The sequence below is a fragment of the Pyrus communis genome, chromosome 12, assembly GCF_041283825.1.
Source record: "Pyrus communis isolate YQ-2024b chromosome 12, ASM4128382v1, whole genome shotgun sequence".
NCBI lineage: Eukaryota > Viridiplantae > Streptophyta > Magnoliopsida > Rosales > Rosaceae > Pyrus > Pyrus communis.
In genome coordinates, this window is record NC_142576.1 from 8577244 (window position 1) to 8601950 (window position 24707).

At 39.1% G+C, this 24707-nt stretch overlaps 1 protein-coding gene across 1 annotated transcript; it reads right to left on the reverse strand.

The window, feature by feature from the left end:
• Positions 1 to 705: 705 nt before the first annotated feature.
• On the reverse strand, positions 706 to 1984 carry LOC137744038 (RING-H2 finger protein ATL33-like). The gene has a single exon (XM_068483902.2). It carries the CDS (start codon positions 1457 to 1459, stop codon positions 914 to 916), a length of 546 nt encoding a protein of 181 aa, XP_068340003.2. The 5' UTR covers positions 1460 to 1984; the 3' UTR covers positions 706 to 913.
• Between the last annotated feature and the right edge of the window lie 22723 nt (positions 1985 to 24707).

The following is a 24707-nucleotide window of genomic DNA, read 5'->3' on the forward strand; positions in this document are numbered from 1 at the left end:
TGTTTATTTTTTAATTAAACTGCAAACAACAACAGCACCATTACGTGTAGTATGAACTCAGACTGATGAAAAGAAAAACTTTTATGACTCAGCCACTCGGATCTGGATTTTTTTTCCGATTATAGGATCAACCAATCTTAGTCGCACACCGCATATGCTACGGTTAAAAATCATTATGCCATGTAAAAAGAATTAACTGTTCAAATAATTTCATATTGCAAAATATGTGGTGAGGGACTAAGATTGATTAATTTAGAATCCTAACAATAAGAATCCAGAGAGGATTCAAAATTTACCCACTACATTCTTTATCAGTTGCTCGCTAAGCAAAAAAAATAATTAAATAAAATAATGAAAACCCTAAAAGTTATACTTTTTATATATATATATATATATATATATATATAAAATCTAAGTAAAGAACTTCAAAACAGTAGTAAAATGTTCTCCATCAATAAGAGCAAGTTTAATTTAATTTTTAATTCTTTGTTCATGCATAAGAAGTCATTCATCTCCAAAAAGAAATCACAGTTTTATATACCTGCATAAATTTTGTTTCAATGATTTAATAAATTATATTTGCGTGCGTCAGATAGTAATTTACAATAACAAGACCAACTAGTAACTGAAATTTCCGTATGAGTTTCAAGTCTCAATCTTTAACCCCCAAATATTATGCATATCCTCCAGCTACCCAGAAAAATGTGAAAGTTCAAATTTCGAAGGGTCTTCAAATTATTGAAATCATAGATTAACCACTGGTTTCTACATTTCTCTCAAACCCTAATTCTCATCACTAAAAGCTAATAAAATACCAGCTGCAGGTTTACAACTTTTGTCGGCGAGTTTTTGAATAACTTAACAGAAAAAGAGCAAAAGAATTAAGCCACCAAAACCCAGAAACAATTAATAGTCAAACCATGGCAGAATCATCAGGCAAACCTTGTTGCAGATCATCACTACCTCTAGCTGCAGCACGCGCCGTCCGATTATTACTACTGCTCCGATCAACGGCAACCGAAGCTCGACAAATGGGGCAGTTGGAGTGTTCCTTAAGCCACATGTTTATGCACAGAGCGTGGAAAGAGTGTTTGCAGACGCAGAGCTGCCGGACCTCCTCGCCGTCGGCAAACAGAGACAAGCAAACAGGGCACTCAGTTCCGATTTCCTTAACGTGAGTTTCCTTCTGGTACTTGAGCTCCGAAATGACGTCTTTTTTGTTTTCGGTGTTGGGTTCGTGTTGGGTGGGGCTGGGGACGGTGGTGGAGGTCCTGCGGGGTCGCCGGCGGAAAGGGTTGGAAGGGCACTTGATGGCGAAGAAGAAGGCGTAGATGAGAGCGGGGATGGTGATGACGGCGATGAGGCCAAGGATGAATTCGAGGGCAGAGAAGTCGACGCTTCGCGGCGGTGCTGGGAAAGGTGGCGGTGGTTTGTTCAAAACGGTGGGTGGGCTGTCCATGATATGAGAGAGAGAGAGAGAGAGAGAGAGAGAGAGAGTGTGTGTGTGTGTGTGTGTGTTTGCGTGTGTGAGGTTTTGGAGTTTGGTGGAGTTGGAAAAAAGCAGTGTGTTTGTGTTTTTGTTTGTGTGTTGTGTTGTGGTGGATAGATTTTTTTAGTATGATTGTCACACGAATTGGTATATCACGTATCTTTATATAAATTGTGGGTTATGTGTGTTAAAAAATTAATAATTTAAAAATTAAAATTTTCTTTCATTTACATAAAAACACGTGATATACTATCCGTGTTTCTATCACAATTAAAAATTTATCATTGTGGTGGAGTTTTCTTTGGGTTTGTGAAGAGCAACTATTGATGGGAATATGTGTGGGGTTTGAGGACAAGTTTCGAGTAATTTCATGATAGATGCGTATTTTTTTCCCCAATTAGTACACGTAACAACCGCCTATTAGATAGTGTACATTTTAAACAACTTTAAACAGTCAGATATGAAGTTCTTACATTTAAGTTACACATTATTACGTTACAATTTCGATGTGATATTATTTTTTAATATGTACATAGTCATGTTATTATTATTGATTTACTCGTTATGTGTTATGTATCATGAGGTTATTATTAATTTACGTGTTATTCATTATTGACAACCTAAAATTATAGCCGTGAATACATCTCGTTTCAATGTTTCTTTCATAAAACATAAAACTGAGGTGAGCATTATCACTATTTTAGCTAAAAACGATTTTGATAGAGTGATACGTGCTAATATAAAAAGTACATAATCATTATTTCAAAATGCCAACCACAATTCCTATAACCATCATAGGTGCTACTATGAGTAAATTAGTATCATTCGGAGCGGAATTACAGCCAGACTAAAAAATTTCTTGTTAGATATTCAATAATTTGGAGCTTTGTCTAGGCCCTATTAATAAGGGATCTTGTGTGTATTTGGGTCTTGAGTGTTCTCTCCCTTTCTAATCTCTCTTATTTTCTTCCATTTTATTTAAACGGTTACGATTAAATTACATTCATATCTTGTTTTAAATTTTTTATATAAAGAAAAAGACAAAAACAAAAATGTAAGACGAATTGAGGGAAGATAAAGATAATTGGACGAGAGAGAAGCCTACCTTTTTTTTTGAAGAGCGAGAGAAGCCTACTTTGTAGAACAGACTGGATTAAACCAGCCCAGGAAAATATGGACAAAAGCTCCACGAAGTATGGCCTAGTTGTATTGCTAGTTATGTAAGGTTGTCTTTAAGGGAGGGCGGAAAAAAACCCAAAAAAAGAGAAACCTGAATTCTGGGTCCCACAATATCTCCAAAAACGTATTTTGAGGGTGGAAAAAAATGAAGAAGAAGAGTTTGAGGGTGGGAATTTGGTTTTGCCACCCTTTCCCCCGCGGATGGACAAGGGAAACAAGTGGGTCGAGGGCCACAGCTTGCAGTGCACGTGAAGACAAGACAAAAGCAGGCTCTGTGCGTCAGATGCAGAAGCGTGGAGAGATTGTATATGGGCGAGTGCACAACAAGCAACCTTTCTACGACTGGGATTGGTGCACTGTTGGAATCCAACGGCTGGCGCACGTTCCTGTGTTATGTTGTTGATAATGAGTTCAATATTGATGAAATGAAGGATCTTACATAGATATCTTCAACCCATAAGATAAAGCTTAAAATATAAGTTTAAACCCCTCTCCCCCCCCCCCAATATCATCTCCAACTAGTGAGCTAAAATAAGCCGTGAAGAGAAAATATATCTCTGGGTTAGATTCCCCTCAGAATTTAAACTTGACTTAAATTTTTCTGGACCGCCAAACTGTCATATTTCGAACATTTTTTTTGTTTTTAACTTATAATCTAACGGCTATGATCAAATGAGACCAAATCTAATGGTAAAAAAATTGATTTGACGGTCCAAAATTAAATTTGACATCTAAAATAATTTAAGAAAATTATTTAAATCGAATTTAACTTAAAACTTTTTATATACCTATGTATTTGTATGATTTTTAATTACTTATCAGAATTTAAATATTTTTAGATTAAAATGTTCATAAAAACAAATAGTGTTGTAGGCTTAATTTACAAAACTGTATTTGGGACTAGAGAGGGAGAGGGCTAGTAACAAGAGAAAGAGATGAGAGAGATGTAATTCTGAAGTGTGTGTTGTATCACCCCCATTGTGCTTTTATTTATAGTAGTAGGATATGTTAAATCATTACCCTAAGGCCTCGTTTGGTAGCTCAGACTGTACTGACTATTTCAGTTGGATAGGATAAATAGTCGTCGGATGATACTGACTAAATTAGTCAGGCGTTTGGTATTGTATTAAATTAATTTATGCATCGGATAATACATCCGACTATAATAATTTTTTTTTTAAATTCACAATAATTGTTGTTAAAATTAAAAAAAAAAAAAAAAAAAAAAAAAGGAAGACAAAAACAGAAAGAAAAAAAAAATTAAACATCATTGTAGACAAAATTGAAAAAAAAATACAAAATACAAAATACAGAAGGAAGAAAAAAAAACCCAGGACTCTTCTCAATCACATCTTCGTTCTTCACCATCTTCCTGGCAAATCAATCCCACCCTTGGCGACCAATTGCAGAGGAGCAGGGGCCAAGGTCAAGAACTTGGGGCCTATATTCGAATTCCTGTCCCCCTTCTCATCGTAGCCCAGATCCAAATTGTTATCCCCCTCCTCGTCGGAGCCTAGCTCCATTCCTTGTCGTCATTCTCGTCGTCGGAGCCCAGATCGGAAGAATTTGAATCATCGTCTTCCTCCTTCAACCCATGGAAAGTTTTGTTGTCAGAAATCAAAGGCGAACAGAGATGTGGGAGGTGTATGTGCAAAGAAGAAGGGAGGAAAAGAGAGAGAAAAAAAAAAGATGGCAACGAAGATGAACCTGGAAGTAGACGAGAGATAGCAGGCGATGTGAGAGAGTTGAAGGAGAGTACGTGAAAGAGGGACGGAGTGAGCCAGTGTGAACGAGAGAGATGCACCCGACTAATAATACAGAGGTTTGGGACGGGATAAACAAGCGAGTGTGAAGGGGATAAAACAAGTGGGGCCGAATTAAATAATTTGGTGCTTATTTAATACAACACTCACCAAACATCCGCTCCGTATTATTAGTACTATCCGATGATCTTATACGGCATGCCAAACGAGGCCTAATAGGATTACAACTCCAATAGGATAATATCTAACCCTAGGAAATATTTCCAAGATATCCCTAGATACACTAGGATTTACACAATCACATTCATAATCTAATAGGACTGCAACACTCCCCCTTGAGTGTGCAAATACTTAAACAAAGCTTCGCATCAGGTCTTCAGCAATTAAGGTTGACCAGTAGTGAAGCCATCGGCACAACGGGCAAATGTGAGTCTCAAATTTAAAGAAAGTATGCAATAGTAGTAAAAACTCACAAAACTTCGCTATGGTAAAACCTAAGGTAGGTAAACACCCATAGACTAAGGAGAAGAGTGAGAAGTATGCATAATGTCTAAAACAAATGTCAAATGGGATGAAAGTAGTGAACTCAATGGAATATGATCATCCCAGAATGGGTGCCTCATCAAAACCTCGTTAAGTAGCAAAAACAAATGGGAAAAATGCTCCTAATCGTAGGAAAAAGAGTACATTAAGATCAAGTAAGTATGCTTTTGGATACTCCCCCCTGAGTTAGACATAATTTTCAAATAAAAAAACTACAAGCAATTCAACTTAGATAGTTTAAGCATTCCGATTCTTTGGACGAGCTTCTAAAAAGTAGACTTGGTGAAGAGATCAGCCAGATTGTCATGGGAACAAATTTGCTTAACTTCAATGTTCTGATGTTGTTGCTGGTGAGATTAAAAGAACTTCAAAGCTATATGCTTGGTATTGTCTCTCTTAATGTATCCCTTCTTTAACAGCTCAATATATGTTGCATCGTCTTCAAAGATCGTTGTAGGAAGGTCAACGACGGTAGTAAGACCACTAGTGTTTCGAATGTGTTCTATGACTACTTTCAACCAAAAACACTCACACGAGGCTTCATGCAAGGCGAAAATCTCAACATGGTTCGAAGAAGTTGCAACTAGCATTTGCTTGGTAGACCTCTAAGATAGTGCAGTGTCTCTAACAATAAAGACATTGCCCGTTTAAGAACGCGCCCTATGTGGGTCAGATAGATAAATAACATCTGCATAACTAACAAGGCGAGAATCAACCCGATGACCAAGGAGGACGGCGACTCTCTCAAGGATTCGTAAGTGTAAAATAAGCCCAAATCCGTCGTACCCTTGAGGTAGTGGAAAATGTCATTAACACCATTCTAGTGTCTGCTTGTAGGCGCGTTGCTGTATCTAGCCAAAAGATTAAAAGCAAAGGAGATGTCGGGTCTAGTGCATTAAGTCAAGTACAATAAAACACCAATTACACTTAGGTATGAAACTTTAGGCTCCAAAATATCTTCATCATCCTCCTTGGGACGTAAGGGATCTTGTTTAGTGTCTAGAGTCTGAATGACTATATGAGTACTTGAAGGCTTTGCTTTATCCTCATTAAAACGTCGCAACACCTTACGGGATTAGTTGATATACTAGGATTTCATCCAAACAATGCCCGATCTCCAGGCAGAAACAATATTGAGTTTTCTTAAGATCTTTTATCTCAAATTCCGATTTCAAGTAAACAATTTCCTCAAACACCGCCGGAGTTTCGATGAGATACATGTCATCGACATAAATTGCAACGATCGCAAATCCCAAATGTGAATTCTTGATAAACACACATGGGTATAGTTCATTGTTCACATAACCATGACTTGTCAAATATTCACTTAAACAGTTATACCACATCCGTCCAGATTGTTTCAATCTGTAGGGTGATCTCCTCAATCTAATCAAAAGGGTGTTCCGCAGTTTAGAACTATTTGATCTAGTCAATGGAAATCCTTCTGGAACTTTCATGTAGATTTCCGTATTTAGATCCCTATAGAGATACGCGGTCACGTCGATAATTTTCATATTCAGTTTTTTGAAAACTACCAAACTAATAAAATAGTTGAACGTTATGACGTTCATTACAGGGGAATACGTCTCTTCGTAATCAATCCCAGGGCGTTGAGAGAAGCCTTGCATTACGAGGCATGCTTTGTATCGCTCGCACTATTTCATTCTTTTCATTACGCTTCATCACGAAAAACCCACGTGTAGCTTACAGGCTTCACATGTGGTGGAGTAAGAGTTACGGGCCCAAACACTTTGTGGTTCGCAAGCGAATCGAGTTTGACCTAGATTGCTTGTTTCCAGTTTGACCAATCGGCTCTACGTCGACATTTATCGATGGAACGTGGTTTAATGTCATCTCTAAGCATGATGTCGGTAGCAACTATATACGTTAATGCATCATCAACAATCCTCTCATTTTGATTCCAAACCTCATCCAATACTGTGTAATGGACTGAAATCTCACGATTTTCAGAAGGCCGGTTAGTCTCGTTTAAGGCATCATTATAATCTAGAATAACCTTATGTGTTGGACAGAAGAGTAAGCGGTGGTCGGATTTAGACTAGAGTCACTAGTTTGTGTCATTTTCCTCTTCCGGGGTTGTGAATCCTTTAAACCAAAGGGTTTGCCATGCTTTAGGGTAAAAGCAAATGATTGGCTAACCATTAATGTACTGGGCCGCGTGGGAGGTGCGGCCACCCCACATTTGGGGATGGTTCGGCCTTCCAATGTGGTGTTATGGCATACGTTAAGTACGTTCATCCTTGCAAGTGTATTAACAGCGGGTATATGTGATCTCGTCATCTTTGCTAAATCAATAAAAGCATCCGGCATGCTTTGAGCAATGCTCTGAAGATCTAGAATATGTTGTACTTCAATTTTAGACTGGGTAATGCGGGGATCTAAATGATACAAAAGTGGGAGTAATCCATGACAATTCGTAGCGTTCTATAGGAACGTTAGTGATCTTATCTTCCCCTAACGATCGGAAGACTGTCTCATCGAAGTGATAATCGATTAAACGTGCAGTAAAGAGATCTCCTTTCAAGGGCTCTAAGTAGCGAATAATTGATAGTGAATCATAACCGACATATATTCCTATTCTTCTTTGATGACCCATTTTGGTACGTAGCGACGGCGCTATTGGCACATAGATTGCGCAGCAAAACACACATAAATGCAAAATATCAAGCTCCTATCCAGTAACCAACCATAACGATGAATGAGGTTTCATAGAGGTAGGCCTCAGGTGAACCAGTATAGCTGCATGCAATATTGTCTGGCTCCAGGCAAATACCGGCAATTCGGTTCGCATAACCAAAGTCCGAGCTATCGTTTGAATGCACTTTATGAAAGCTTCTGCTGGGCCATTTTGGGTGTGAACATGGGGTAATGGATGTTCAACTTCAACCCCAACTGACATGCAATAATCATCAAAAGTCTGTGACGTAAACTCTCTACCATTATCCGGTCGAATTAACTTAATCGGATAATTAGGGTGATAAGCCCTAAGCTTAATGATTTGCGTATGCACAATAAGCAGACATGTGACCAACGTGTTGATGCATTAACCAATACCATGAAGTATTTAAATGGTCCACATGTTGGTTCGATAAGTCCACAAGTATCCCCTTAAATTCTCTGAAGAAACTTAAGGGGGTCGTGAATAATCTTTATAGCTAAGGGTTGAATATTCAACTTCTCCATGGAGCATGCTTTGCATGGTAAATGGTCAGGATAAGATTTTAGGTGATGCCCATGTGATACTTTGAAGATACGGCGTATCATATCCCGTATAGGATGTCCTATATGATCATGCCAAAGCAAGAGAGTGCTCTGGAACCCAGGCATAGGGTGGGCCATATGGTGGGTCTCCACAGATCAAATGGTTGTTATGTACAACCCATTCGGGAGACGTTACAGCTTTTCGTGAATACGCTTCTAGCCATATTCGTAAGAAGTGATACAAAGAAATTCAGAACCATTCTCTTCGGTGGTTTCAACATGATATTGATTCTCGTGAATATCTCTAAAGCTCAGCAACTTTCTTTCGGAACTTGGATACTAGAGGGCATCTTTAATGGTTAATTCAGTACCATTAGACAATATTATACGGCATTTCTCTATCCTTCTATCAGGTTGGATAGGCCTAAGAGGGTTGTCAAATGTGCATTTTTAGGTATGAAGTTAGTAAAATAGTGTTCCTTACACAAGATGGTGTGCAAGGTAGCACTATCAGCCAGATAACTAACTTCCCCACTAGTCTTACCTAGAAATAATTTAATTGAATCGGTCACATGCATAAATATAATTCCATTAAGTCAATTAATTAATCAAGAAATAATATCCATAAAAATAGTTATCCATAATTCAAAACAAACCAAAACCAAACAAATAATTCCAAAGACTTAGAAAAATTGTCCAAAAATTAAAGATAAACCTAGAAAAATAAGGGGGTTCGGCCACACCTAGTGAGTTTGGCCAGTAGGGGTATAAAACACCCTAACATGTCTTAGGAAAATAAAACTTTATTCTTCCATGGGAGCAGATACCTCTTGAATATCTAAAACCTCCATAGTTGTAGTAGCATCTTCGGGATGTTCCACATGTACGACGAGAATGATAATTGGCAATAGCCTTGGGGGTAGCTCGGCATATGCGTGACCAATGATCCTTTGATCCATAGCGGTAGCACATGTCCAACTCAGTGAAATTCAATTGAACGGTAACTTTTCTCTTATTCTTGAAGTTTTGGGCCTTAAGGGCAATGGGTTGACGTTTCTGGGTCAAATTTCCTCCTTTGGGTGGGCCTTTGCTTTGTTGACCTTAGGCTCATTGTGGGGTTTGCCGCCCATTTCCACGAACATGACAGGATTTTTGTCTGTTGTGCATGCTAGAATTCGTTGTATGCGTTTCAGGCGAAGCGTTCGAGCCAGTAGGTCGAGCTTGATAATTCTTCATCAAAAGTTGATTCTACTTTTCAGCGAGAAGTAAAACAAAAATCAAATCCGAAAATTTAGTGAACTTTTATGCCCTATATTGTTGTTGTATGAGAATATTAGTGGCATTGAAGGTCGAATAGGTCTTCTCTATGAAATCCTCTTCAGTTAAGTTCTCTTCATAGAACTTAAGCAGTGATCGGATTTGACAAACTTCAGAGTTGTATTCATTCACAAACTTAAAGTCTTAGAAGCGTAAATGCTGCCAATTGTGTCTTGCTTCGGCAAGTAAATGTTTTTTTGGTGATCGAAACGATCGGCCAGAGTAACGCAGAGGGTGCGAAGGTCATTTTCAGTGAAGTACTCAATCTGCAGTGCATCATGGATGTGTCTTTGGATGAAGATCATAGCAGTAGCTTTCTGAGCTTCATTGAGTGGGTTGTCGGTAGGTTCCTCGATGGTGGCTCGAAGACTCTTTGCAGTAAGATGAAGCTTCATGTCTTGAATCCACTTTAGGTAGTTTCTGCCAAATACTTCCAAAGCAGTGAAATCGAGCTTGTTTAAGTTCGACATGTCCCTAAAACAGATGGTACAACAAAAACTTGGTTAGTCATATGGAAAACCATAGATATACATTACAGAACATTTGGGTTCTATAGACGTATTGGTTTAATTTAAGTATGAAAGCTACGGGTTTCATGTGGTAAGTTTTGAATGAAAACTTCGGGTTTCAAAGGCGCTAATTCCAAACTACATGTTCGATTTAGTTATGAATGTTTAGTTCATATATAGGGGTACTTGCAAGAACACAGAATACAATATACAACTAAGTGTAGTGAGTTTGTGGATTGCTTCAGGAACCTATGTGTGAGTGTGTCGGGACTACGAAAGATAGTCAACTGTTCAAAGAAAAGAAATAATTTATTGAATCGTTAATTGCTAAAAAATAAGCTTCAAGCCAATAATTTTGAATTAATTGTCAGATTAATGGACTGCTGGTCACTTTAATTAATTTAATAGATTGTAACCATCCAGGTTTAATGTAGGAGCAATATAATAACATTCGGGGTAATATTAGCGGGAATGCTAAAAAAATAGCATTGGATTTGAAAAATCATAGCCTAATATTAGTGGGCTGGTTGTCGTGTACGGGGCAAAGCCCTTAAGGGGTTTAATGGGCCACGGGTTGGTTGCAAAGGCAGCCCAATCATGGATGTAGGCCACGGGCCGGTTATGGGAAGGAACCTAGCAGCCCAAGCAACTAGTTTTGGGCCAAAATGGTGCGAAGGGAGACGAGCCCAACACATGTGATGGCCTGGGGGTGTGCGCGTGAAGCCTAGCCGCATGCTGGCTTCAATTTTGGGCTTGGGAAACAAGCTCAGCCATCTGGGCTAGCTTTGGTGATAGCGGGTCGTGATAAATGGTGAAGCCCAGCAAGCCGAGGCTTGCTACAGGCAGGCCGGAGCTAGGACAAAGCTCAGCAAGCACAAGGCTTGTTGGCAGGTTGGGGTAAGCTGTAGGGGACGGTCCAACAAAGTTGTAGGCCTGTTGGTGGGCTCAAAGCTTTAGGTTCGCGTAAAACCCAACCCAGGTCGAAGCTTGGTTGTCAGTGCAGGGGCAGCAAGCCCACGGGGATATTGCAAGATGGTCCATGACGTCGAAACGACGCCGTCCTGGTGACGTGGCTACAGGCCAGTTATGTCGGCTCGACGGCGCAGCATGGAGTTGTGACTCAACCATGAAAAATCCAATTTTTTCTTTCTTCGAATTCTAAGGTTAAAAACCCTAATTGCTTTTAAATTAATTTCGATGGTTTGACTCACAAATTCCATATAGCTTAATTGCGTATTGCATGAACAAATATATATATTGAAAAAATATTTAACACATATGCAATATATATAATTGAAAGGAAATATAAATATAGAGTGTTCATGCATCATGGGGAATGTTTTCATGCTTAAAGGTTGTTTCAAATATCTTAATTTATTTTTAAAGAACGTGATTGGCAGAAAATGATTAAGCCCTTGATTGTGTGGAAGAGCCTCCTCCGCGATCCTTCAGTTTCTTAGTTTCTGGCAAGATCGTGCTGATAACATGTTGTAGGCCTAATTTACAGAACTGTATTTGGGACTAGAGAAGGAGAAGGCTGGCGGTAAGAGAGAGACGTAATTCTGAGGTGTGTGTTGTATCAGTCCATTGTGCCTTTATTTATAGTAGTATGATAGGTTAAATCTTTATCCTAATAGGATTACTATTCTAATAGGATAATATCTAACTCTTAGGGAATATTCTAAGATATCCCTATATACACTAGGATTTACACAATCACATCTCTAATCTAATAAGACTGCAACAAAGCATAATCTACATAAATTTTATTTTTTTAAAAAAAATACCAAAAAAAAAAAAAATTAGGCTATAATCATTATTTAATAATCTCGAATTAAAATTTTAAACAATAAGAGTTGAAGGAGATAAATAATTTCTGAGTTATGGCTTAAAATTTTCTAACTTAAATTTTTAAGTTTTATCCCTTAGGGTTGGAGATGGTCTAAGAGGTTAGGCTACTCACCATATTGCTAATTAGTTTTATGACAGAACCTCAACTTTTTTCATTATGATCTATTGCGGGGCACCCAGCTACACTCCACTTGAATGCGTTTTTGTTGTGTGGCGCATATTTTTTTACCATTGCAATCCAATGGTCATTTTTTTTAGTTTTTTTCTTTTTTCAATGATTATTTTTTTTAAACCCAACAGCTCACATCTAGGTTAATCAATTTTAACGATAAAAAAAAAAAATCAAACAGCTTAAATTTAAATCTATAATCAAAATAATATTATTAAGAAATCCAAAAAAAGACTTTGTAATACCCATCCGACTCAAAAATATCTGAGCAAATTTTTTTCGGAATTTGAATTTTGTTACATCAAAATGTTCGTAAAAATAAAACAAGATAGATTATACATAAACTAATTCCAAAAATATTAATATAAAAAAATCAATGAAGTACAAAAGTTTAATAAAATCATACATATAGATGAATAGTTGAAACTATGGGGCTTAATTTTGGGATTTCCCACCCTAATGACTCTAAAACATGATTTCCTATCTGGGCCCTTGCTACCTTTTGCAATATGATTCGAAGTTGACTTGCTATCGAACAATTGGTAATTGGCTGTTGGTGTGCAAGTTTGGCATGTTGGATTGATTTGTTTTTCTTTTAAATGGAACGATATATTTACTTGTTTAAGGGTAAGACATGTTGTGCATGATATGACTAAATGGATTCAAACTAACAATCTATGATATCGTATCGGGTAGCGGCTTACAAATCTCCTCTACTGAAAGAAAAAACTTTCATCAACCGCCCAAGTTTTAGAGAGAACTGGGTGAGACCGTGAGACTACGGATAGGGACGGCAGAAAAAGGTAGTATATCGCAATGGACGATTCCAACGTTTATACTGTTTAGTACGTGGGATGGGACGGAACGCAGTAAGACAGGACGTACTCATCCCACGTTTGGTGCACCAATTTTCCTAGGGTGCACTATCCCATTGAATTAAAATGTCAATTTTTTGTGCCACCCTCCCCCTGGAACGACTTGTTCCAGCCCATAGAACACAAAATTATAACTTTTTGGATACTAATACCCCTCCTTTTTTTCATTAATTTCACTATCTACTCTCTCTCCCGTAGCTTCCCTCTCTTCTACTCCCCCCCTACCAACTCATGTAGCCTCCTCCTCCTCCACCATAAACCCAGCAACCCATCCGAACCCAACCCCACCTTCCTCCCTGCTAGCTAGTCCCACAACTAGACTGTCGCCCTCCACCGCGAAAACCTTAAGACCACCCACTCGCAGGACGTGGCTGACGCCATTGCTCGAGGGATGGGACGGCGAGGATTAGGCAAAAGATGTGAAGAATGACGTGGAACTCGTCGGCGGTGGCTCAGGTAAGGTGGAACTCGTCAGCGGTGGCCCAGGTAAGGTCGAACTCGTAAGAGTGGATGGGTACGATTGTCATTTAATCCTTCATTCCATTCCGGCCTAGCGTACACCAAACGTAGCATGGAACCTCCGTTCCATCCCATTCTGTCTCGTTCTATCCTGTTTGCATACCAAACTGTACCATAAAGGACCCTTTTTATGGTTCGACTAGCGGACTCTAGAAATTTTTTTCTACATAAAAGGTGAGACTTTCATTCAGATTGGACTTATTTTCAATCCGCTTCGTCCCAGCTGCCAAACGAGCTGAGATGACTATTATTCCAATCCTATAGTCCTTCGCAATAAGGGCACATATGCATCCAGTAATTCAAAAGCAGTTTAGATTATAGTTACAGTTACATATGAATGAAAACTCCACTTTCGTTTGAGGTTTTGTCACTCTAATTACGAGTGTATAGTTACGTAAGCCACAGTATCAGAAGCTAAATTGGAGAGTCAAAATCACAACCCTTACATGAAACCTCCACTAATTTGAGTTCAGTCTAATTGCACACACTCCTTCAACAAAAGTGGCTTAATCAACTCAAAATAAAAGCCATCAATCCATGACTCCACAGAACAAGTACTCATACTCCAACACTTGTCATCAGTATCACAACATGTGGTGCAGGCAAAGCATTCTGCGGAGGAGGAGCCTCAACATCTTGCGGAGGAGGAACAACGTGTAGCGGTGCTCGTCTAGGAATAATATCAGTTCGACAAAGAGGGCAGTTAGAGTGTGAGCTGAGCCACATGTCAATGCACCCCACATGGAACAAGTGTGCACATTCCGGCAGCACACGGATTTCCTCGCCGTCGGTAAATTCACACTGTTGTGCTAGGATAGCACCAAATCTATTTTGGAACCAACTCAAGCTAACCCACAGGAAATATATCAAATAAAATGCAAGAACAAAATATAAAAGACACCAAGATTTTAACGAGGTTCCTCCACAGTCAGTGTAACTGGAGTACGTCCTCGGAGCAGTAGGAGCTCACCCAATAATCCACTATCAACCAAATGGGAGTTTACAAAGTGTTGACAATCTCTCAACCCAAAAGCCCAATACACCCAATAGCTCTCACACACCAAAGAAACAAATAGAGAAAGAAATATAATGAATAATTTCTTCTCTATACATATAGCTCTCGGCTATTACAACAACACCTACTTTGGTGGATGATTACTAACCAATTGAAGCAGCAACTTGTTCTTCTTTTTGGGCTGACTGCAAGACTCCCTTGCTCTCTGCAAAACTCTCTGCAAAACTCTATCTTTTCTCTTTGCAAAAGGAGCTTTTTTTTCTCTCACTTGTTTCCTACCAAAACCGAAATGAATGAACTCCCTTGCTTTGAACCAATATTTCCTTTTCTTTTAGCCAACACTCACGGGTGTTTAAGAGACAACAAAACATCTTTTCCCATTTTCCTCCCCAAAATAAGGAAAGGTGTTTCCACCTTTGGATTGTTAATTCTAAAGAATGGCCACTTGGCCACTTATTCAACAATCTCCACCTTGGCCAAGTTCCGAAAAACGCCATGATAAGCCAAACAACACAATTAACACACAACATCACTCCCAATCACTAGCAAGAGAACAACTCATGCCGAGCCAAATCTCCAAAAACTCCTACTGCTCAACGCCTTCTTTATATAGGCAAAATGTGAGCCAAGTTCAAGCAATGAACAAACTTGGCTACACCAACAACCTTAGTCAACATATCAGCGGGGTTGTCTTTAGTTGGAATCTTCTGGAGAATGATTTCTCCTTCACCAACAACTTCACGAACAAAGTGATAACGCACATCTATGTGCTTGGTCCTCGCATGATGAACCTGATACTTAGCCAAATAAATGGCACTCTGACTATCACAATGCACCTCCACCTGCTTCTGATCAACCCCCAAATCTCTAATCAGTCCATGTATCCAAATGGCCTCCTTTATAGCTTCAGCAACTGCCATATATTCAGCCTCTGTAGTAGACAAGGCAACAGACGACTGCAAAATGGACCTCCAACAAACTGGCCCTTTAGCCATAGTAAACACATAGCCTGTAGTAGACTTCCTTCCATCCAGATCACCTGCATAATCTGAATCAACATAACCAACAGCAAAATGACCAATACCAGAGTCATCCCTCTCAAAGCATAAACCAACATCTCGAGTACCATGGAGATACCTCAATATCCACTTAGCTGCATTCCAATGCTCTTTACCAGGATTATGCATATATCGACTCACCATGCCAACTGCATGAGCAATATCCGGTCTAGAGCATACCATTGCATACATCAAACTACCAACCAAATTTGCATATGGTATATTTTTCATTTGTAGCTTCTCTTGATCAGTTTTAGGACATTGTAGAGAACTCAATTTAAAATGAGGAGCCAAAGGGGTACTAACTGGTTTAGTTGAATCATGAACTCCAAACTTCCGAATCAACTTCTCAAGGTATTGTCTTTGATTCAAACAAACCAAACCCTTCTCTCTGTCTCTAGTGATCTCCATGCCAAGGATCTTCTTTGCTTCACCAAGATCCTTCATCTCGAACTCATTCTTCATTTGATTCTTCAATTTCTCAATCTCTTCAACATTCTTTGAGGCAATCAACATATCATCAACATATATCAACAAATAAATGAAAGACCCATCTTGCAACTTCTTGAAGTACACACAATGATCATATTGACTTCTAGAATAATTTTGGCCTCTCATAAATTTATCAAACCTCAAATACCATTGTCTTGGAGATTGCTTCAAGCCATAAAGTGATTTCTTCAACTTGCAAAACAAATTTTCTTTCCCTTTCACCATATACCCATCCGGTTGACACATATAGATCTCTTCATTCAAATCACCATGTAGGAAAGCCGTTTTCACATCAAGTTGCACAAGTTCAAGATCATATTGTGCAACAAGAGCTAACATAATGCGAATTGAGGAGTGCTTCACAACTGGAGAAAAGATTTCATTGTAGTCAATGCCCTCCTTTTGTGCATACCCTTTAGCAACTAATCTTGCTTTGAATCTGACATTGCGTTTCTCATCAGCATCTTCCTTCTTGGCATACACCCATTTGCAACCAATAGCTTTCTTACCCTTAGGCAATTTAGCTAACTCCCAAGTCTTGTTTTTCATGAGAGAATTCATCTCGTCACCCATGGCATTGCACCACTTCTCCTTTTCCTCACTCTCAATGGCTTCCTCAAAATTGGATGGAATCTCATCAGTGATAATAGGAAGAGTAAAAGCAACATAGTCACTATACCGAGCTGGCTTGGTAATTTGTCTTTTTCCTCTGTTCTTGGCAATAGACTCTTGAGGTGAAACTTGCTCTTCAACTTGAATAGAATCTTCAAGTTCAACTTCTTCAACATCCTCATGGTCTCCCACTTCTTCACTTGTAGTGGCTTCGACATCAGCGGAAATAGGATTTGAAGTACTAGAGGCAACTTTCTCAAGCTCCACCTGTTGGACATCTTTCACATTCTTTTCAGAGTCTCTGAACATATTTTCTTCATCAAATGTCACATCTCTGCTGATTACGAGTTTCTTCATCTCCGGGCACCATAACCTGTAACCTTTGACACCACTACTAAAACCAAGAAAGATAGCCTTTTTGGTTCTAGGATCAAGTTTATTTTCAGTTACATGAAAATAAGCAGGTGAACCAAAAATACGAATATAATTATAATCATTAGAAGGTTTTCCAGTCCATACCTCCATTGGCGTCTGACCCTGAATAGCAGCTGAGGGTAATCGGTTGATGATGTGACATGCATAAGTAACTGCCTCTGCCCAAAACGACTTGCTCAAACCCGACTGAGACAACATGCATCTAACCTTCTCAAGCAAGGTTCGATTCAATCTTTCTGCAACTCCATTTTGTTGTGGAGTTCCCTTGACACTGAAATGTCTTACAATCCCTTCTTCTTTGCAAACTTTAAAGAAAGGGTCGGATGTGTATTCACCACCATTATCCGATCTCAAAATCTTAATCTTTCTCCCAGTCTGGTTCTCAACCATTTTCTTCCAACCCAAGAAAATACTCAACACCTCACTCTTGTGCTTCATAGTGTAGACCCAAGACCTTCTTGAATAATCATCAACAAAGGTCACGAACCAATGTCTACCACTCAAAGAGGGAGTCTTTGTAGGACCCCAAACATCCGAATGCACATAATCAAGAATGCCCTTCGTCTGATGTACAGCAGTACCAAACTTCACTCTAGTTTGCTTTCCCAAGACACAATGCTCACAGAAATCAAGCTTACAAGTCGTGGCACCTTTTAGAAGACCTTGTTTCACAAGCCCTTGTAGAGCTTTCTCACCGGCATGGCCTAATCTCATATGCCACAATCTAGTAGTATCAGAATCGGATGTGCCCATATTTTCTGAGACTACAGATGCTTCACCTGTCACAGTGTTTCCTTGCAATAAATACAAATGGCCACTTCGAGGAGCTTTCATCACAACAAGTGCACCATAAGTCACCTTCAATGTCTGCCCATCTGAATGAAACCTGAAGCCCTTGGCTTCCAAAGTTCCCAAAGAAATAAGATTTTTCTTCAAATTCGGTACATACCGAACACCTGTCAACTCTTTAACCATGCCATCATGCAACTTCAAACGAACTGTACCAATCCCTTTTGTTGTGCAAGGATTGTCATCTCCCATGAACACAACACCACCATCAAACTCTTTCAAGCTTGAAAACCAATCCTTGTGAGGAGTCATATGATGAGTACAACCCGTATCCAACACCCACTTAGTAGCACAATCAAATGATGAGGAAGTGGTTAAAGCAAAATCAGAAAAATCTGTTTCAACCTCAGCAACATTAGCTTCAGAACTTTCTTTGCCTTTGGTCTTCAATCTAGGACAATCTTTCTTCCAATGGCCCTTATTACGACAAAAGGCACATTCATCCCTTTCCAAAGGTTTTCTACCTTTAGAGTTTCCTCTAGGTCGAGACTGTGATTTTTTCCTGCTAGAAGAGGATCTCCTCTCCGATGATCTACCTCTAACAAATAAAGCTTCAGAGGTACTATCATGATTTTTATCTCTATGCCTCATTTCATAATTCATCAAGGCATTTGACACATCTTCAAATTTCACAGTTTCTTTACCATGCATAATAGTGGTAACAAAATGCTCATAAGAGTCCGGCAAGGAATTCAACAATATTAAGGCCTTATCTTCATCCTTAATATCCTCATCTAAATTTAACAAGTCGGCAATCAACTTATTAAAAGCATCAAGGTGTCTAATCATTTTTGTACCTTCTTTGTATTGGAAGCGGTAGAGCTTTTTCTTCAAGTGTAGCCGGTTCTCTGCACTCTTCGTCATATACTTGTCTTCCAATTTTTGCCACAACACACTTGCCAAAGTCTCCCGCATCACAAAATACTTCTGAGTTTTTGCAAGGCACAACCGAATTGAAGAGCAAGCCCACAAATTTAATTTCTCCCATTCCAGTTTCGACATAGCTTCAGGCTTCTCTCCCAAGGCGGCAAGAAGATCTTGTTGAGCCAACACATCTTTAACCTCACATTGCCACATCCCGAAGTTGTTTGTGCCATCAAACTTTTCCACTTCGAACTTTGCATTTTGCACCGTAGTTCTTGCAAACCCGGAGCTGCTTCCAAAAGGATTCTCATCTTGCCCGTCTGACATCTTTGGCAACTAGACAGTACCCAAGAGCAACCAGTGCTCTGATACCAATTGTTGTGCTAGGATAGCACCAAATCTATTTTGGAACCAACTCAAGCTAACCCACAGGAAATATATCAAATAAAATGCAAGAACAAAATATAAAAGACACCAAGATTTTAACGAGGTTCCTCCACAGTCAGTGTAACTGGAGTACGTCCTCGGAGCAGTAGGAGCTCACCCAATAATCCACTATCAACCAAATGGGAGTTTACAAAGTGTTGACAATCTCTCAACCCAAAAGCCCAATACACCCAATAGCTCTCACACACCAAAGAAACAAATAGAGAAAGAAATATAATGAATAATTTCTTCTCTATACATATAGCTCTCGGCTATTACAACAACACCTACTTTGGTGGATGATTACTAACCAATTGAAGCAGCAACTTGTTCTTCTTTTTGGGCTGACTGCAAGACTCCCTTGCTCCCTGCAAAACTCTCTGCAAAACTCTATCTTTTCTCTTTGCAAAAGGAGCTTTTTTTTCTCTCACTTGTTTCCTACCAAAACCGAAATGAATGAACTCCCTTGCTTTGAACCAATATTTCCTTTTCTTTTAGCCAACACTCACGGGTGTTTAAGAGACAACAAAACATCTTTTCCCATTTTCCTCCCCAAAATAAGGAAAGGTGTTTCCACCTTTGGATTGTTAATTCTAAAGAATGGCCACTTGGCCACTTATTCAACACACACAAACAAACGGCGCAGGTTCCTTCACTGCATTCCTTGGTGTACTTCAAAACTGGGATCCTCTTTTCGTAGGAGGGCGAATTAACGCTGCGTGCAGTTGTTGATCTGAAGTTTCGGTTGACGTCATGCCATTGACGACGTTGTTCATGTTGTGTTTGCTCTTGTTGTATGTTGTTTTCTTCGCGCATTTGGCTGCAACAAAAGTGGATGACAATGAGTTGGTACGTCGTGACAATTATAGCTCCGGCTGCAACGCCCAGTAGGCCGATGAGTTCGGGGGTGAGTTGGTATCCGTGGTGCGGTTCTCCGTCGGCCATGGTGGAGAGATCAGAGATAAAGATGGTGGCTGATGGAGAGGAGGATTTGGGCATGTTAAATTGGCATTGTTGTTTTATAGGTGACCTGGAGAGATTTGAGATTTTGTCTTGTGACATTGTGACAAAATAAAGGCTTTAATATATGCTCAGTTTAAACGTCGGTGTTACGGATAAAAAGAAAATGACTTTATTACAAGTATAATTAGGAATAATATAAAAATATTGACTTGTGTAAGGATAAATGTTAGCATTTGAACATCAAATATCATCAAGGTAGCAGTCAACACAGTAGGGAATTTAAGTCAACGCTGTCGGTCAATAGCTTATGGGTTTTGGTGTGAGGAAGCCCAATTCAAGTAAAGTTGGTCCATCACAAACATGTAGTGACTTGATCCAGCCCAAACTCTGATAGAAGTGAAAATTGTTCGTTCAATTCGGCCGCTGCTTCTTTCTTTTATTTTTTTAGGCTTTCAAGCTAAAATGATCATTGAGATTTGCATAACTCTTTACTTTGATCTCTAGAATTTGAAATTAATACAAGTGGTCCTTGAGATTGTTCATCATCAATCATTTTGGTCATTTCGTGAAAAGTTTTGTTAAATAAAGATTAAAATAACAAAACTACCTTCAATTTAATAAACAATAGGCCAAAATGATTTGACAAAAATTGAGAGTATTTTTGTCATTTTATCTTTATTTAATGAAGATTTTTCACAGAATAACAAAAATGATTGATGGTGGACAAATGCAGGGACTAACTCTATCAATTTTAAATTCCAGGAACTAAAATGAGAAGTTATACAAATTTTATAGATCATTTTGTAAAAAACCTATTTTTTATTTTATTTTAATTTTTGGTAACATGGGTCCAAGGAGATTCCTTTTGATCATGGGCCAGCCATTCTTCCTCTAATTGCTTATTCCTTGGGGTCCACACTAGATAGTATATGCACATCTTTATGATTTGATGCTAGAATTTGTGGAAGAGCATTCTCTCTAGATCTATTTTGTGGGGAGCATAGGAATTTTAACTTCTTAACTATTTATCATATATTATGTGGTCAATTTTCGTCAGATACTATTTATGTTTAATTTTAAATAAAAAAATCAAATAATTTAACTGCATGATACACGATGAATGATTATAATGTGAGGATTCCTAGAATCCCCTCAATTTGGATTCGGATGGGATTCAAATCCAAAATTTGTGACAAGTAAAAGGATCAGGATCCTCTCCTAATCTTTGTATGGGGATCCTCATGACCAAGAAGTGTGGACTGTTGGATGAACGGCTATAATTATTATAACTTTAAAATGACCCCTATATTTATAACTGTTGGATTTTCATCTAACGGCCCACACTTATTGGTTATGAGGATCCCCATACAAAGATCAGGAAAGGATCCTGTTCCCAAGTAAAACATACAGTTGAAACATAATCAACCCTAGAACATACTCAAGGCACCGCCAGTATTGCTCTATTACATTCTCTTCATGTACCAACACCTTTCTAGCCTTCTCTACCCTTCTAGTTTGACCTAAATATGTTCAGAACTCGAGTTGTATTGAGCCAATTTGTAGTTGCATCGAACATAATTATCAACTTTTGTCGTTTATGCGTGTCGAAATGCACCTCTTATTCTCTCACATGTAATTCTTTTGAAAGTGGATAAAAAATAAATAGAAGAAAATGTAAATTGGTATGTTTGACCTTTTCTCAAGACAAGGATATATATACAATAAGTTAGCATCAATAATTTGATTTGAACTCGTAATCTATCAGCATCAAATATAAAATTTCTCGTTTACAAGTGAAGATAAATATTATTAGACTATAGTACTTAATGACCAAAACAACAAAATTAACTTGAAAATTAACATCACACGTTGGCAGATTGCTATTAGTCCAACTAAGCACAACATAGATGATGATAACTACAAAGATTTGATTCCAACCAACTCTCAAACCCCAAAAGATTGTTCAAATTATTGTTAAGAGATGTTGCTTTTCCATGTAAAAAGCTCTGCACTTTCTGTATCTGTGGACGAGTAGGGTTCCAAATGCCACCAATCCTCTCTCCAGAAATCTTCACACCTCGTTTTCAAGATCTCTATCTCTTCTCCCAGCTGCCTCAATTATTGTGGTATTTTAATTCATTTTCACATAATTATTTTATAAATCTTTCTCTTTCTAACTTATTTTTATTGTTTGATTTTTATTATATCGTTCGGGTCTTGCAAAACGTGTCCCAAATGTCAAGGGAATGGCCTTGATCTGCACATACTACTTCCTCGGTTTGCCATTTTCACATGTTACTTGTCATTGCCAACGACATATATAGGCTGCCGACTTAAATCCTCCATAAATAACAAGGTTATGTTTGGACCGATTTTGCACGCACTCAGCTTATACTCTAAGTTGTTGGATGAGAAAAATATTAAAGATCAAGATTGGTTTCCGGATAAAAGTTGAATCAATTGCATAATTAATTCAGGTTTGGATTCCTAATCGAAAACTGCGAAACTTGGTGGTGATAGAGATTTGGCCGAGAATAATTATGAGTATATTTAGAGACTACGTCGAAGAACTAGAATATCATAATGATACCATTCGGTATACTTGGCCATCACGTATTCATTCCTATAAATACAAGAGGATTTGCAATGTAGAGAGCCCCTTCAACCAATTAACAACTCAAATACTGTACGTGAAACCCTTCTCACACCTTTAAGAAAAACACTAACTATCCAAACCCTCTTGTCAACAAATCTTCAATTTGGATAAGTAAACAGTACTGTGTTGACAACCGGCAACACCTTCAATTTGGATAAGTAAACAACATTGGCACCGTAGATTGAAACAACATAAGAGCACTTTCAGTTTGGATAAACAGCACTACTTCTAAAGCCATCTCCAACCGATGGTTGGCCAAAGGGCTCGTTTAAGCCATCTGACCCTCCAAGATATTAATATTTTAATGAACAATACATGGCCATATTTGCCTTCGTCTCCAACCAAGGGCCAAAGGGTCAGAGGGCTCGTTTTAGCATTGTCACAAAAAACGGTCTCCAACAGAGGGCTAAACATGTGACAGCCCGTCCCAAAAATATTAAAACGTACGCGTGAAAATACTATTTTACCCCCAGTTTATTTCCATTACGTTTTGTGTTACGTTTTTTGTGTTTTGTTGGCATGTTTGGAGCCACACACACTTTCCCACACTCCACCACCTTTCCTCCTGTTTCCTGCACCCTGTCCCGAGTCCCCATTCCTTCCCATTCTTCTTGAAACGTACGGACACACCCACAAACCTATCAAACCTCCACAGATCGAAGAAACCAAGGCCATATTCGTGCTCGTGAGGCTTGTAGGAGTCCAACCATACCTTTTCCAGGTGAGAATACCCTCGTTTTCACGTCGAACTCACGATGCCCGATTTTGATATTGTTCATGCTCACGTGATTTCTCACGTTTTAGGGAATTTCAAGCTTGTAGGAAGCTTGGTGAAGTCCCTAGGAGGCTCGGGGTGGTTCGTTTGAAGGTTTTGGACGTCGGGATAGTGAGTTTCGAGGTTGGCCGGATTTGGGGTGATTTTCCAGGTGAGATTTCGTGGATTTTAGCCCTTGGAAGTAGTATGATTGTGTTCCTCTAGTTCTAAGCTTCATTTTGGTACCAATTTTGTGAAATTTGGGTGAAAAACGAAGAAGATATCAAAGTTTGAAAATTTCCGAGTTTTCCAGCGCCGGAGGCTCGCCAGAGAAGACGACGGAATATTCCGTCAAGTCTGATGGAATATTCCTGACGCCGTTGACGGAATCTCTTAAAACTGACGGAATATTCCTGACGCCGTCAACTGACGCCATCAGCGTGCCAGGCACGTGCCTGCGCGTGGCCGGCGCGTGTGGCCGTGCCTTGGCCGGCGCGTGGGGGCGTTTGTGACGGTGAAAAATTATTTTAAAAATATGGGGATGTTCCTGAGGTTGAGTAGATCACGTTGGTGTATTCATACACCCCATTTGAGCATTATATGAGAAGTTATTTCTAAAGGTTTGGTTATGTGCTTTAAAATTGACGTTTTTGTAGTTGTTTCGCATATAGGTGATACCTATCCCGAGGACGAGCGTGGTCACTCGAGGTAGGGGGGCTACGACCCTTCCACATACCAGTGAATGGGCTTTTGGTTTTCCGTATATACCTATATATATATATATATATATTTTCCTAGAAATCGATTTGAATTGTTATTTGCCATAGGCCATGCATTATATTATCGTTGTTTATGCATCGTTAGTTGCAATATTAATCGTATACATACTTATATGCATATTTGGTGCTGCGAACGCACAGGTAAGTGCCAGGTAAATGTTATTCATGTTTATATTCAGTAGTGATTTGAGATGCATAGAGAGCTCATAACCTGTACCCCCGATGTTAGTGCTCCCGCCCAGAGTTGGGCACAGTCCTTCACGTGATGTTCACCTCCCGCACCACACGCTCAGCTTGGATCCAAGTTAGGTGCACAGTCCTGTCGTACAGACCACTTTAGGTGGTTCCGACTCGTAGGTGACTCGCGA